The 16,624-nt window shown below is 39.7% G+C and overlaps 1 protein-coding gene across 11 annotated transcripts in view; it reads right to left on the reverse strand.

Annotated features, from left to right (window-relative positions):
- Positions 1-16,624, reverse strand: part of NTNG1 (netrin G1) — a 156,113-nt gene that overhangs the window by 78,201 nt on the left and 61,288 nt on the right. For all 11 annotated transcript variants that reach the window (XM_065072461.1, XM_065072458.1, XM_065072462.1 and 8 more), the window contains exon 3: positions 10,960-11,600. In XM_065072461.1, the coding sequence (XP_064928533.1) occupies positions 10,960-11,600 (641 nt within the window). The remainder of the gene's footprint in view (positions 1-10,959; positions 11,601-16,624) is intronic.

Consider the following 16,624-nt stretch of genomic DNA (forward strand, 5'->3'; position numbering starts at 1 on the left):
GTGTGTAAGGACACAAGGGTGTGTAAGGAAAATGGGGATGACACTTCCCCTCCCGAGATATAGCGTGTGGATTGGGTTAAACATTTTCAGTAGCAAAATATTAGCAGTTAATGATACTCAGATTGTTTGATCTTTAGCTCATTAATAACTGTAACACACCATTCTGGAACCACAGCTTCCCATCTTTTAATTCTCCTGTGCTGCAGAGAGGAAGGAGCTGCCCTTGCTGGCAGACTGCGATTCCTATGGGATACAAGTGATTAAAAATGTAACTGGCTCCATGCTGTTCTGCTGTCCTGCTGGAGGAATTATTTCAGGGGCATTCAAAGGAAGGGAGGCATGGTTCCATAAGCACAGTATCTTTAATGAAGCTTGTTAAATGATAAGCAATTTTCTGCATTGACAAAGAATAATAGGTTTGCTTTGTCATTGTAAATCGAGGTGTTCCTGCCAAAGGCTTCCATTCCTTCTTTGAGCCACATAGGCAGTGACTCCTCATGCCACACAACTGAAGGAGTGATAAGCACCATAAGAGAAGCAAGACAGTGAGAAATGAGCAGCTGGACACAGGCATGGTGTGGGAGGAGGGAAGGAGGATTTCCAAAAGTGGGTCACTAACAAAACAGATGACTTCTCATACTGCAGCTCTGTCCCCATCCCAACTGACATTGCTGTACCCTGTTCCCACTGTCTCCGCTCCCCAGTGGTGCAGAAAGTCCCAGGACCTGCTGTGCTCTAAAAGGGGGACAAGAAGAATAATTAATATTTTTTTTTTTTCCCCAAGCCAATTCCTGGTTGTGCATATATGGCAAAATCAACACCCCTAGCTCAAAGCATGGGAAGAAGCAGCCCTCAGTTCATTAAATACAATGAGAAGATCTAGAGCCAATTAAAATGTGATGAGGCTATAAAAATACAGCCAAGGTAAGTAAGGCTAAAAAACCTCAAACCTCTCAAATGACTCTCCCCACAAAACAACAGATGGGAAGCATTCAATGGCCAGGATGTTTGTGTTGCAGTGGATGCTACCAGCAGTCATCAAATAAAACCTAAAGGATCAGCTACTGAGGAATGAATTTCATGTTCCCTCTCCTGCACAAAACACTATCAGAGGTTCCTGGACTTCAGTTCACACTTGTGTGGCTTGACCTGCCTTTTCTGAACAGGCCTAAAAAAAGCCCTACAGAAGCACCACCAAATTAAAGAAGATAAAATTAATATGTTTATGATGAATTTGGTAAACACCATCTCAAAGTCTAAAGATTCTTAATGCATGGGAGAGTTAAATGGGAAAATGAGTAAAATCAGTTTTACCAAATATAAAAGTCAGAAACAATAAATGATCCTGCGACCGTTCTGTCTCTGGTAATGTGCATTAAAATATATATAAAGTGTTCTGGGAACTGAAGCAATGCTTCAGTTCAATAAAACTAATGCAGTTAAAGAGAAAGAAACCTGTCTTTCTCCTGCTTGCAATTTCAAATGAAAGCTTCCTAAAACTTGTGACCATTGCTGGAATCCAATTCAGGACCCTGGATTATCAAATTCTCAGCTCTGGCATGCTGCCTTTGAGGTATTATAAAGTTCTGCTCATCACACCAGCTCTGTCTATAAATGCTCCAGATAACTTTAAAGTGCAGACGCACCATTTTGAAACAGGCAGGTATTCACTGTGAATCAAAATGGCATCACCAAATTTGCGCAGCCTTCAGACTGTGCTTCTTTTATTGCAGGGCAACAAAGGAAAACGTGTTAGCATGAAGTCTCCCTGTAACATTTTTTTTAAACTTGAAAAGCTTTGCAGGACAGCACACCTACACAAAGCCGCAGGTTTCTGAGACCTTGTAGAGCAAGTATCTTATTCTGTAATTCATCCCAGGGCTATGAAATGGACAGGCTAATGAGCTCTCCTGCAGCCTCTTGCCCTGCAGGTGCTTCTCTGGAAGCACAATCTTAAATCAGACACTGCCATGCCAGATGTAAACCCCCAACCAAACACCAACCCCTCCTTCCCAACGTGGCTTAAGAGAGCCACAGCCACACTAGAATCTGACTGATGAAAGCACAAACTTCTTTTCCATTCAGACAGTGGGAGCTGAATTAATTCCTCAGCTTCTTTAGCGCTGGGAGCCATGTCTTGGGAATTCAGTACAGGAATGTATTAATCACTCTGATAGGCAATAATGCAATATATTACTGATGGGGGAGCCAGCACATCAGCACTGTGACAGTGACCCTGACCAGCAGATGACTGAAAGGGTAAGGAGAGAAGGAGCTGCTCTAGCTTGAAGGCGCAGCCTCAACTTTGGCAGGCAGTCCTTCACTCTTGTCCCAGTACTAATTTTCCACTGCATTACTTTGCCACTTGGGTATCCAGAAACGCTCATTACTAAGGTATGTGACAGCTCCTGATAATACATGTCTGTGGCAAAATAATTGATCCCTCTTTGCAGCGGTGATCTCTAATGTTCATAGGCCATGGTAGGTTATTAGATGGAAGGCATCCTTTGATCGTCTCTAGTGTAATATGTTTCCAGACTGCTATGTGCCAACTATCTATCAGTGACAAAATAATGTCATCCCTGGAAAAGGGCCTGGCAGCAGGGGTTGAGGAAGGAAGAGCATTTAGATGAGCATTTAGCATTTGTAGATGAAAAGATGCCCCGAGAAAAGGCGCCAGCCTGATTATTTATTTGCTGTTCAAAAGTGCTCAGTACAACCTAAGAAAAAGATCAGGCTCTGAGACACGGTGGTTCACATTGCTGTTACCAACTCTAGCCTTGAAGTCAAGTTCATGCAGAAGAACAAAATTACCTCTTAAAATATGTAGTTTACTTCTGAAAATGAAAAGGGTAAGAGATGTATTAGTAATGTTGGCATTAGTGGAAGCAGCTGGTTTTAGCTATTTGGTATTTCAGGGATGTGAGTTTAGCATCATTATTAGAAGTACAGCTTACTGTATTCCTCTGCTAACTTTCCAACAGTGAGCAGATGGTTACCCTATTACCAACCATTTGCATTTAACATATTGTAATGATTTATATACCACATGTCACCTAGCAAAGTGAAAACAGTTGATGGCAACTAATTAGTTGAGTGTGAAGACACATACCTCAATGTATATATCCTTATTGTGATCAAATTTTATCTTTTTGGCCATTAATAGATTTAATGTGCAGTGTAACAGAAATATTGATGGGAGTTAAATGTGAACTGCTATGTTCCTCCGTCATCGGGACAGCATTGCTGTCATTAATATCTGTACCGGTACTCCCATTACAACCCTGTTTTATGAGAGATGGTGCAGGGAGGACAGATTATCAAAATCCATTGTGCTTCTCTACTGATATTTCTTAAGTGTATTTCAAAGTACTTTACAAATCTTAATATATCATACTGGCTCACATTACAGGTCAACACTCATCTAGAGAGGATGGAAGCAGGAATACTGCATGGCAGAGAGGAAAGACACTCTGCATAGCTCCCATAAAGACAGAAACGGATTTAAAGGTGAAAATGAAGAGAATCACAAGGTCTTCCAGGGCATTTACAAGGAAGAGGCAGACAACTATTGGCATTCACACAAACATCAAACTTGGAGGATAGAGTCAAGGGTTCAAAGAAAAAGCATAATTTTAGAAAACTGCCCTCCAGCACTGGGATATGGGCACATGTATGTACCATATGTATTGTATTTTCAGTAGTATGTCCCAATGCCTGATCTGCCTTAACCCACAGTATGAAGCTATAGATTATCAGCCTCCTCCTGAGATGTTTTTGTTTGTTTTTAGGCTTGTTTTAAAATAGTGGTCATCACCCCAGAAGTGTCAAAATAATCATCAGTGAAGTACAGCTACATTACTTGAGTATGGCAGCACTTCCAGCATAAAAGTTCTAACAATCATTCCTTTTTGTTAATTACTACCTGCTTACAAGTCTGGATGAACTGTTGTGCAAGCAACCATATGCTGTTCACGGACAGACTTCAAGGCTCCAAGAACTCAGTATGCTACAAAAATTAAAAGTAGGCTCATACAGGAGTGGTAGTATGTCAAGAAGTTCTCCAGTTCCTGCTCTCTGCTAATGTCATTAGGATGCCTCTTGCCGCTGAGCATCCTTTCATTTCTGCCATGTCCCATGAACCTAACCAGGACACAGCCTGTTCTCCTGAAAAGGGCTGCAGTTCACATTATGCATTCCTGAATGCATTAGCAGCCAGACTTTCTCTTGGGAAAGCTACCTGCAGCATGACCCCTCATCTCTTTCTCCCTGACCATGTTGCTACCTGCTAAATTCACAGCATTGCAGTTTTGTTTCTTTTTCTTTTTTTTTTTTTTTTTTTCTTCAGTAGCTCCTTCTTTACTTTTCTTCATTAACAAGATTATGTTCTATGAAAACAGAGTTACAGCAGTGTTGAAAACTTCCCTTGTTGTTCAGCCCAGTTAACAAGATGTTTCACCTGTGTTTTACTGAGGATCTTTGGAGCTGACTTGTTTGCACTACAGCCTGCTGTGATCAGGTAGGAACCATGATGATTCCCTTTGTGCATGGGTCCCTGGTACTGCTGAGGCGCATTAATCCCAGAAAAGGACTCGAGTGAAGGAGAGGAAGGGTTGTCACAGATCCGTTAGACCTTTACCTTTACTAATTCACTTTCCAGTTATCTGAATAGGTGTTTTCATGTGACTGAATCACAGGACCTAGCAGAACTGTCCTGCTTTACATCAGCCTTATTACACAAAGATGAAAGAGAATGAAAAGACTGAGAGGTGTGGGGTTTTTTTCTCATTTCTTTTAAACAGAAGCTGGGACAGCCTCCTTAATTTTGTCTTCCCTCCTTTATTTTCCTCCTTCTGTCCTCCCTCTCCATCACTGGTTTTCTCTCACTCCTCCTACATTGAATGCATTTGAAACTCATTGGTTCAGTGTGGGTAATTTCACAGGAATTAATCCTGATTTACAGGGTGGCATCTGAAACTAGTATCAGTCTGGTCTCTTCTTTCAATACTTCTCTTAATGTGTAGGGAGCGATACACAGTATTTACCATGGCATTGTACTAGAGGGAAATAAGATAAAAGGCAGCAAGTTTAACTCTCTTAGTTTCAAGTATTTCCCTAAATCATGGATGAATGATGTTTCATTTATTACAACTAAGAAAAAGACGAACATAAAAAGAGAAACAATACTTGTGTCAAGAGAAGGCAAGTGGATATTCTAGGTTCAACTACTATCTTCTGAGGCCCTTGACACACTGAGGAGCATCCAGGAAATATCATCTCCTAAGTGAGTGTAATTAGATACTGGGGTGGACAAAACTAACAGCAAGTAATCTCACCACACTGGCACCCTTGGAAGAGATCAGAATGTTAAATTAAAAAACAAGGAAAAAAATAAAAAAGAAAACTCTACAAGTTGATAGTTCCTGTTACTTGTGAAATAGTTGGAAACTTTGGAACTTTTAAGATTATAATGTATTGTATCACTCCAGCTTTAACTTCAACCTGAAGGACATCCCTGTGCCAAGAATCATTTGTATATGTGATCCAGCAGATCCTTAAGCTTATTTCAGTGTTTGCATTAAATTGAACTCTTTTGAAATGAAACGCTTAAAGAAAAGAAAGTTTCTGCAAGATATTGGAATCCCTGACTTTATTCAGAAAGGCTCTTTGAATAGCTTTTCAGCATAAAAAAGTAATACAGAAAAAAAATTCTCATTTCTTTCATCAGGATTTTCATCTCTACTCCTTTAATGTTCAATGGCAGAGTGATTTATACTACAGAAAGGCTTGCTGCCTCTCCTCAAACACACTGATCCTGCCTGATACTGAGCTTCCTTGAAAGACAGCTGGGGGAGACCAGTATGGAAATACTTGACATCTTGCAAAACAGGCCAAGAAAAGATGATCGAATGCTAAAGAGCAATGGTGGCGAGTTAAACCTGGTGATTTAAACCCATGAGTTTTTAAAGTGTATAGCAGAACTAGACACCTGGTCAGCTGTCCAGACTCTAATACTCTGCTCCCCTTCCAGCCACTACAAGACTGAGACCACTCTGAGCTAATGTACAAGACTTGTGCCACCAGGATGGAGGGTGGAAACCAATATTATTTGAACACGGGCAGGAGTAAAACCCACCCAGGACACCTGTACTGTGTGAACCACTGGGGAGTGCTCATGTGTGAATAAACACAGTAACCATTTAATTATTTCAATTCCTGATGACCCTAGAAAATGAAGGACTATTTTCCTTAGTGACATATTACAGTAGATATATTAAAAAGCTAATGGCACTTGGGAGTTAAAGATAAATTGACATGCTCTTAAATACATACACGTTTTTTTTCTTTCCCATTCTCTAAGGAGTTTTTAATTTAATTGGGGAAACTGCTAGATTCCCTCCATATACTAGTGAAAATCTCAAAGGAGAACCAGCTTCTAATGCAAGTGTTCTCATAAAACAAAGAGTATTCAAGTACAGTAACTAAATACTAGAAACTAGAATGGTATTCTGTTGTATTCTTAAAAGCTTGAAACCTACATATCTTCATATTGGTGGTCTGGTTCTGAACTGAACATTAACAAAAACATTTTCTATTCTAAATAAAACTAAAGCACTTCTACATTACCACTTCCCTAGGGCAAAGTTCTGTTTTGGAGTAAATTACAGAGAGATATTATTACAATGTTGTCAATCGTATGCCAGAATAACATACAGATTTAATCCAATCAATCCATCCATAGAATGGATCTGCAGAATTAGCAAGAGGATTGAACGTGGTACCATCCAGCCTTCCTGGCATGACCATCCGCTGAAAGTTGCCATGTGACACCCGGCTCAGGGCGTAGCTCAGCTCTTGTCAAGAGGACGGGCACCCACCTACCCCAAACCCACTGCAGCCACACTCACTTGTTCGGGGTCACAGCTGGCAGGAGGGGCAGGCCGAATAAAACAACAAAAAAGACCCAACCTCTTTAGTAGTAAATATGCTTTCCTTCAGAGTAATCTAGTCAATTCCAAGATGGATTTAAATTTAGAAGAGAAAATGTGCGAGCAAAAAACTGTTAAAACTGAGGATACTTTTCACTTGGTAACGTTAGAGGTTTCTATTTCTGTTTCAACTGCAACTGTAGCTGAGACTGGGTCAGAAAACCCTGGGGCTTAAATACAGAAGCTTCAAGGTGAGAAGAATGTAAAAATAAGTTCAGTAACATGGTATAGAGGCTGCATATTCTGGTGTCAGAAGAAAACTGGTGGCTCTTAGATAAAAATATAATCACCCAAAGGCAATAAGATCCTTTGTTTCAGCCAGTTAGCCATTCAGTCACCCAATGGAGCAATGTTTTTTTACTAGTATCTGGAATCACAGTTAATTTATAGTGTATGAATGTACACATCACTGACAATATAACAAGTAAAACAAAAGTACTTTGGAACGAACACCATTAAACCTTTAGCAGCCTGAACCAAAATCTGCTAGGAATCTTTTGCTTGGCTTCAAAGGAAATATTATCAGCATTTTAGTGAACTTCTTAAAAAAAACCCCAAAACGTTAAAAAAGGGAGTGGTGCCTCACAGCTTATTGCCAGGACTGTCCTTCACGTAGAACTGAAAACAGGCAGAGCTGCAGGCAGGGAAACCAGAGAAACCTTCCTGAGGTTATGGCACAGCACACCCTCTGATTCTCCACAGCAAGGCCAGATGAGGGGAGAATGTCTGCTCTTTCTTGGTTTCCCATCCCAGAAGACTTTATTTATGCATTAGTTGACCTTTCTAGCCGTTAGGAACATCTTGCTTCAGCAGTTAATTAACACAAGTGCAATAATTTAATACAGCTAATGCTACTTGATGCCCTTTAATGTACCTTCCATTAGTGATATTATTGTAGTATTACCCTGTAAATTAAAATGAGATCAAGACTAAGAGAGGCTCTCTTTAATTAAGATACTGGCACACTGCATCGCCCATTATTCACTAGAAAAAATCACCAAGATTTACTGAAGCAGACCATCGGTAACTCAGAATTAGTTCATGTGGATTATTAGGTTTCTTGAATAAGGTGTGCACAATGGGGTTGCTGAAATTGTTAACAGCCATGTTTCCTTTTTTTCATCATCTTAATAAATACACAATCGAAGTGTTAAATTGAAGATGAATAAACAGGTGGTAATAGAGGACGTAAGGCGTTCATTGAGAGTGCACTGGCTTTCATCTCTAATGCAACATCCATCAGGCTTATTTCATGCCAAAATGCAAAGCAATGACAAAACAAACCCTATATTAAGAGGGCAAATGTCCTAATATAATTTATTGTGATGTATTAACCACTCTAACATCTTGCATATTAAATATGGCAGCTTTGAGATAGATACTTTTCACTGTCATGGATCTTTAAAATACAGTGTGAATCAAATTTCATTTTATGCTGCCTTTGGTGATTTTAACTATATTTAACCTACAGGTTACTTTTTTCAGTAAAAGGACTAGCTTTAAAATGTGTCTGCTAGCATCACTCATCCACCAGGTGACAAGCTCCTTGGTAATGTTCCTTTGTATCCTGTCCTCATGGAACAGCCCAGTCTAACTTTACTAAATGTATATAAATATGTCGGTCTCAAAGCCCTGAATATGAAACATTAGTAGCAAAAAAATTAAATAAATTGTAACTTCCAGTTAACATCATAAAATAACTGTAAGGGCTGGAAAGCTCAGCTGAATCAGAAAAGGCAGCACAAATGCCCTGGTAACCCTTGCTCCCCTCTGTCACGTCCTCATGCTCAGGGCATGCCAGTGCACATGACTAATGATCCTGATTTGGAGACTCTTTGTGGGGGCCCTGTAAGTTTCTTGTATTAAACCAAAAATACCTCAAAGTGGGTGACAGTGGGCCTATTGCAAGTTACCTTTGGTACAACTAAGTAATTGGGCTGTGTACTGGAGCTCCACAGCTACTTAGCAGTAAGCAAGGCCATCAATTCTTTAACAAGAAGGGCTCACTATGTATGAAAGCAAAGGCCACCAAATCCCTAAAGAGCTGTTCTCCTCATTAGCAGAAAAGTGATAAGAATTCACATGAATCTAATCTAGTGAGACACTATTACACATCAGATATTTCTTTTAAAGCATGTGTCCAATTACTGCAGCATTTAGACAACAAGCATCAGCATCAGATAACTTCTCTGTACAGTCATGCTTCATTTTTATAGATGTTTTCTCACAAGATTGCCATGTCCCAGATGTGCTCGGAAGGTTTCTGTTTCTAATTTGCATGCTATGCACTTTTTTTTTAATCCTCCAGATGCTTTCTTTGATAAAGTACTGATAGCCTAATTAAAGTCAGACTAAGATCCAAATGGGTTTTCAGATGGGGAACAGCTTTTCCTTAAAGCAGAAGGACCTTCAGATCCTGAGCTTTGATATGATACCTCTGTAGAGCTAACCTATGTGGAGGCAATGGAGGAAGGATACACGTTGAATAGAACACGTTATTTTTTTATATATTGAAGCTAATGTTACTAAACTATGTCAAACAGTATCTGAAGCTATCCATGATCCACTTATCCCTCTCAAGAGACTTCTGAAAAATAATTTACAATGTAACTAATGAAAGTTACAATAAGAATTCTGAAAACATTGAAGGTTCTCTTATGCTTTCACATGTTTAATTAGTGATTCTGTGTGTACGCATATGTATTTGGTGTGGACAGAGAAGATTGTAACTACATGATAAATCTATGGTCCTACGAAATGTATTTTGTTGTTACATTAGAATATATCAGCACTGCAAAAACACACATTTAAATCTGTATACGGCATCAATTCTTCCTTTATATAGGAAGAATTCCTTTAGAGGAATATTTTTCAAAAGATTACATCACAGTAATTTGATTCTATTTTAAATTAGTGTATCAATTTTTGCAATATGGAAATGCTTATGAATATGAAAGGCTTGTATAAAGGTGGTAGAAAATGTCAAACTCACTACAGGAGAAATGAAAATATAGTCACCTCTGTTTTATATAATAACTGTCTATTTTTTTCACTCAGTCCCATGTTTGCAAAAAACGCCCTGTCCTTCCCAGATAAACTAGCTTTTCTGTTTGTTCTGATACTTAGCTTCTTAAAAAAAAAAAAAAAGGTAAGGAAAAGGTGCAATAGAGAGGTGAGTCAATTGTTAATACAGAAGGTCCCATGTATTTCTTCTGAACAGATTTGCATCCAAAACACATGTAAAGGTTATCACCCTCCTGCTTGAGATCATCAGTCAGTTGCTAGTTTGAGTTGAGAAGAAATCTTCCTGATAGGAATGTCATTACACAGTTATTATTTTCGGGACTATGACACCTGATACTAGTCACTGCTTGCCCCAGAGGGACTATTTGTCTTGAATCCAGCTGAGTAATCATATTTATTATATTCAGATCAGTCTCTCCAAAACACTGTTGTTTTGTTCCATTTTACTTCAGCTTCACTTATTTCAGAGCTAATTAAAGTACCTGGAATGGACTCTACTCTCTGCTGCCTTCCCTTTCTGTAGGCAGTCCATAGCCAGACCTAGGGGGAAGGGTTTGTGCAAAGGCTGCTGTATCAATCACAGCTTGCATTAAAGGCCTAAAAAAGTGAGATGATAAACCAGAACCTCTTTTTTTCAGTTAACTGCCACCAGATGAGGCTCCTGCTGTAGAAATGCAGAAAATGTCCTAATGCCAGGGAGAATTCCTGAGCCAACACAGGAAACGGTTAATACTATCCTGCTTGTGAGATCTAGGGCTGAAGGCCCCAGGCTAGTGGCAGTGAACACCCAAAAACTTGTGTGTGAACAGAAACAGACTTCAACTGAGCCAGATTTCCATGAACATTTCTTGGCAGAAAGTGTTGTCATGTTTGCGGAAATACATGGTTCTGAATAACTTCTAAAACCAAACATACATGCCTGTTTCTAAAGGTACATATCTCTTACCTTCCGTATACCCTTATGTCTGAAATTGCATAAAAGTAGCGTGCCAGGTGTTGCTCATCTACATATATTTCTCCAGTTGCTGGCCTAAGCAGTCTTATCCTCAGATCTGTGATGGTAAAGAAATCTCTTAACTTCTTGGTTGTGTCAAGCTGGCCGTAAAGAGAAGCCATGTTATGAAGCCGAGGTCCAGCAAAAAAAGCAAATCGATCTTTGATTTCAAAGTGGATTATTTTACTATTTGTCATGTACCCAGTAGAGTATTCCTCTGTGCAAATGATTTCTAGGACTGTGTGCTGCGATAAATCCCTCACTGATTTTGGATCCATGTGGAAAGCATCTAAGCAGTCTGTGGCATAGTATTGGTAGGGCTGCCATGTTCGTCCATAGTCGAGTGATTTCTCCAGGATCATTTGGTCTGGACGGCCAGATTCAAAAGTGATAACTATGTTATCTGTCAGCTCAATAGTTTTGTTCCAGGAAAGTGTAATATTAACATGAAGAGGCTTTGGATAATCCTTCCAAGTTGTGGACTGCCAAAATGTGGAGGGATGTCTTCCTTCAAGATCAAACATGAGTTCTGGAGGATGAGCCAGTTCTTGGGTACTCGCATCACATTCATTGTTGCACATGTAGGGGTTCCCCTGGAAAAGAGCAAAGCAGTGTTACAAGAGGCACTGTACAGGTGACTGACACGTAAAGATGTTCCTTGTCTGGCACATGAGAACTGTTGCTTTTTCTCCAAGCATGAAACCAAGAAATAAAACATAAATACTTTCAAGGAATACCTTTTTCTTACTGAGATTTATCTTGGGTATTTGACCTGTTGAAGTAAATGTACAAACACATACATATACAGCACCCTTGCTTCTGTAACACAATCATTTTTCTTGGTATGTTTTAGAGAAAGAAAAGTGTTTATTTACTCTGAATGACTTAGACCAGTGATTGGGTCACAAAAGACCTAGAACAGTAAGCATGTCTCTAATAGTTCTGTAACTCCGAATCTTCCTAGAAAGACGCAGCAGCCAAAGAAAATTTATTTTTAAAACAAGTATGTTCCTCAAGAGCTCCACTCACAAAAGGAGTAATTTTTAGGGCAAGTGTTTTAAGGTCAGCAATGCAGCCTGTGTGTACTCAGTACAAACCCGGACCCAGTACACTTTCAGGTTTCATTTCACCTGGGCGTGAAATTTATCATGCTTAACTGTGCTCCCAGATTAGCACTGGCTTCCCTTAAAACATGTACGCTCACCACCAAAAGCCATTAGAAAAACAATGCTTTGCCAGCTCTGAGGCTTGATTTAGACATCTGCTGTCTTATTACAGGGTAGTGAAGTACTTCAGGAAAGACTTTTCATGAGACATTGGCTCCGATTTTTCAGGACAAGATAATCCCGCACTTGATTAGGTGGAAGATGTCAGTGGCTCCAGCTGGAATGCTGCCGAGGTGGCTGGAGCTCTGAACTGGAGGTTGAGTTAAAAACAGCAACACAAAAAGCTTGCCAATAGTACACAGCTTTTACTGTTGCTTGTCTTCTATTGCAAAGTGAAAGTGAATTATTCTCTTCCTGGCCTTTTGATGCATTAACTTGCACACTACAATCTTCTGCTTCTTCACAAAGGCTATTTTGTCTGTAGATTGGGGATATCTTGCAGCAGTTGCCAAGATATCAGACTCTGTAGGCTGCACTGAATCACGTCTATCAAATTTCAGCTTTCAACAGTACATTAATATTTTGCTACTTGTTCATTCTGCGTTTGTTCCAGAGAGCAACCACTGCTCTGTATCCTTCCCTCTGCCTTACACATGGATTGTGGAAGAAGCTACGCCTCTCTTCACTGACGGCCAGCACTGCTGGGGAAAAGGATGCACACGCCTGTACCTAGCAGTGCTTGATAGTGGCATAAGTGCAGCTATTATTGTCATTAATCAGAAACCTACCCTGAAAATAGGACAAGCCCTGGTATGATAATCAGCCTTTTCCTTTCCTTTTCCTTTTCCTTTTCCTTTTCCTTTTCCTTTTCCTTTTCTTTTTCTTTTTCTTTTTCTTTTTCTTTTTCTTTTCTTATAATTATACTTATACTTCTCTCCATCTCCAGGCCTCAGAGCAATGAAGTGATTCAATGCCATCCAGTGTGGGAAATGGGTTTCAAACGTGACTTTCCACCTTAGTCACTGCTCTGCTCCTCGACATACTCCCACCAAACACAAGCAAAAGGCCTCTGCACTCACTTGGACCCCCCCACCAGCAACTTCCTCTTACCTGGGCAGGAAAATAGTATTTGCTTTCTCTCTCTTTCCCATTGATACAGCTGAACGCTAAAACTGACAACGATTCATTGGGACTTGAAGTTAAGAAAAACTACAGGACAACAAAAAGGGTTACTTGAGAAGCAGCACACTGCTTCAAAGCCTGCAGCTGTAACTGAAAATACTCTGTAAAACGTGTCTATAATAAGTCCCTGTTACAGCTCTGATTTCCAGCACACGGTTGCTATTTCTATGACTTCCTTTTGAATAAAACAGTGAAAATCAAAAATAAATTTCAAGTAGAATAAGCACCATTTTTTTATTATTATTGTTTAAGCTCCATTTAATATATCAGACACAAATTCCAAGATTTGCTAACCTTTTTTTTTCCTTAGAGAAAATACACATATTGTGAAATCTGTAAGGTTCCAGAGCCTTTGACTATAGGTAAATATCAGTTTTGCAGAAAAGTTACGTAGATTTGCTCAGAGTTACATAAATCACACCTTTCTGAAGTTCACTAGAAAAATCGGATCACTTCTGTGCCTGTCACCATGAAGCTGCCTGTGTACCTATAATGTATATGTTTCTGTCATCACTTTGGCAAAAGCAACTTCACTGGGAGGTCATGGGTATCGGAACACAGCAAATAAATACTCCTGGGCAGGCAGACAGGTGCATTAAGCACTGCTGAGGGATGGCTTTGGTTTCCTACTCTATAAGCAGCCACTGAGCCTGTTGTGATTTTCCATGTTAAAAACTAAAGCTGCTCTGATCTGCCAGTCCCCAGATGCTGGAGGAGGCTTGTTTTATGACTTCCAGTGGGTAACACAGATTGTGTGAGAAGTATTGCTTCTTTCTGTATATGACTTGATTTCTTTTGCTCCATTTTCTTTCACCTTTTCCTTTTTAGCAAAAGCTGAGGTACCAATATAATCAGAGAACACTGGGAGCTGGGGCTCTAAAAAAAACCAAGCTAGTGGGAATGCAGTAAGATCATGCAAACTGGTAGCAACAAGGTACCTTAAAAGAATGGTGCAGTGAACACTAAAAATCAGCCCTAATGTGCTACTGAATGGTAATCTATATCTCTGTTGGCACAAAGCTTTTTGGGAAAGATAATGTTAGTCCAATTAATGGCAGAATATAGTGAGAAATGGGTCAGAATCACAGTGTTGACCTGCACCTGAAACTCTTACCATTGGCACAACCCACCACTAAAACACTGAGGTAAGAATATCACTGCAGATGAGAATCCTAATAAAAACCTCCAGGCATATCCTCCCAAATTAATTTAATTATTCTTCTAATCTATAGCATGCAATTCTCTTTTGAGTTTTGAATGATTTGATGATGCCAAAATAACCTGTGTGGAGTTCAGTATTTTACAGAGAAAATTAGGAGAAAAAACAATCTAGGCTGATATAAACTGATAAAATAATATCCTGAATTCTAACACAGGGAGTGGGAAAGAAATCATGAGTTTAGGTAAGTTCCCCTCTGCCTACTGACATGGCAGTCACTGACGTAATTTTGAAATATTTAATGTAATTATTGCTTCAGAGGCTTCGAGTCAGATTCCCACTTTTAAACTGTTTTCAAATTATTTTTAAACTGGTTTAAAACTGTTTCTAATTAATCTTAAATAAAATTTGCATGTTAAATGATACTTACATTACCAAAATAGTGTAAAGGGATGTTACCCTGCATGAACATCCTTTAGTACATGTTAGTATGAAAACAATTAATTTAACTGGGATTAGTTACATATCTCAATGTTTTGATCTCTGTGGTAATCCTCTTTAAGACCTCTGTCTCGGGAAAATGAATACAACAAAGAGAAGCTTTCCCCAGTTTGTGAAAACTAAGCCCATTCTGTGTTGGGGACGTCTAAAGGACCAGAGCATTAGCAGCTGTAAGTAATTTTGTGACCAGCAGGCAGCCATAAACAGATCTTAATTTAAGCCTTCCAAGTAGTAGCTCTTCAGCTGGACAAGGTGGAAAATATTTATAACTTTTCAAAATGATATTTAAGCCATTAGGAGATTTCTAAATAATTAAACACTAATAAATACTTCTAAACACTTTACTGCCAATTAGTGTAAAAGGTAGCTGAGGCTTTCCCAACACCACAACCATCTAAAAGAAACCCACTGTTTTCCTGTAGAGTAATTGGAGGTTGACATTAAATAGCTCCTTGCAGGCAGGACGCAGGCAAATTAAGTTGCTATTTATTTTGTTTTAGGCCACTCAAGGAATTAAAAATATTACCAAAACTACTGACATAGTCTAAAAGTTTTGGCTTTAGGAAGAGGTACCTGTTTTGCAGGCACAGCAATGGCACGTGGCAGTATCATGCTCAGCCCCAGCTGGATAAAGCAGAGTTACCTGAGAAGCTGCTGGATGGTTCCAGTAGCGTTTCCCCTCAATTAGCTGGATTTAGTTTGTTTCAGCACACAATGATGTCTGTTTATGCCAGCCAGCTTGAACTTTTATAGTGGAGTCTGAGGTGCTCTGCAGGTGTCATTGCCTGGGATGGGGCTCTGGGGCTGGCCTTGCTCCCACTGGGAAGGAGCATGTCTTGCCAAGTGCATCTTCAGGGCAACTCACTGATGGATAGGACAGTGACCCTAAAGTGAGGATTTTGGTTAAAAGCAGAGGTCTAGCAGTAGGATGAGCTTTGAACATCAGCAGGGGAGCCAGCAGGGGTGCTGCAGCTGCCATTCAAGGGTTGAAGTTCAAGCACTGCCATCAGGATGGCTCCTCAATGGCATCCACACAGGCTTAGGGCTTGATTGAAGATGTTGTTTCTTTCAGTTCACTTCCTGTCCACACTAACACCTCATGGACTATTTTACTCAGAAACAAAGACAGAGGTGCTTAACTTTTCTGCAACGTGAATATTGGAACATGGATCATAGGCTACAGGCTGTAATAGACACCTGACTAATTCCCTACAGAGGATTACAACTTGCATTTTCAAACTTGTGAAGGTTGCTGAGGTCAGGCAGGTCAAGATTTTAAGAAGGAGAAAAATAAATTTTCGAGAAGCGAGTCACAGCAACCAATTTTTATACCATTGCCTCGAGGCAGTTAGCTTAGGTGCACAAGACAAGAAATAAATACACCCCGACTCACGTTTGGAGTGAGGCTGTGCAGTTAATTACTGCATTCAAGTCATACTTTTGGAAATAATAGAGTGTTTCTGTTTTCCTTTCCAAGAGGTCATTTGAAGTAGTTCATTTCGTACTGTGCCATACATTGTAGATGACTAATTAGACAGAAATAGCTAACAGCAGCAATTGCCCTAATGCTTACATTTTGCACATGGTTTCTAACCAGGATTACATGTTTACCACAACAGAGCCAGATTATGAAACCATCAATTGGGAGAAATTAGGTATTGTCCTACTA

Source organism: Columba livia, chromosome 8 (genome assembly GCF_036013475.1).
Source record: "Columba livia isolate bColLiv1 breed racing homer chromosome 8, bColLiv1.pat.W.v2, whole genome shotgun sequence".
In the NCBI taxonomy this organism is placed as follows: domain Eukaryota; kingdom Metazoa; phylum Chordata; class Aves; order Columbiformes; family Columbidae; genus Columba; species Columba livia.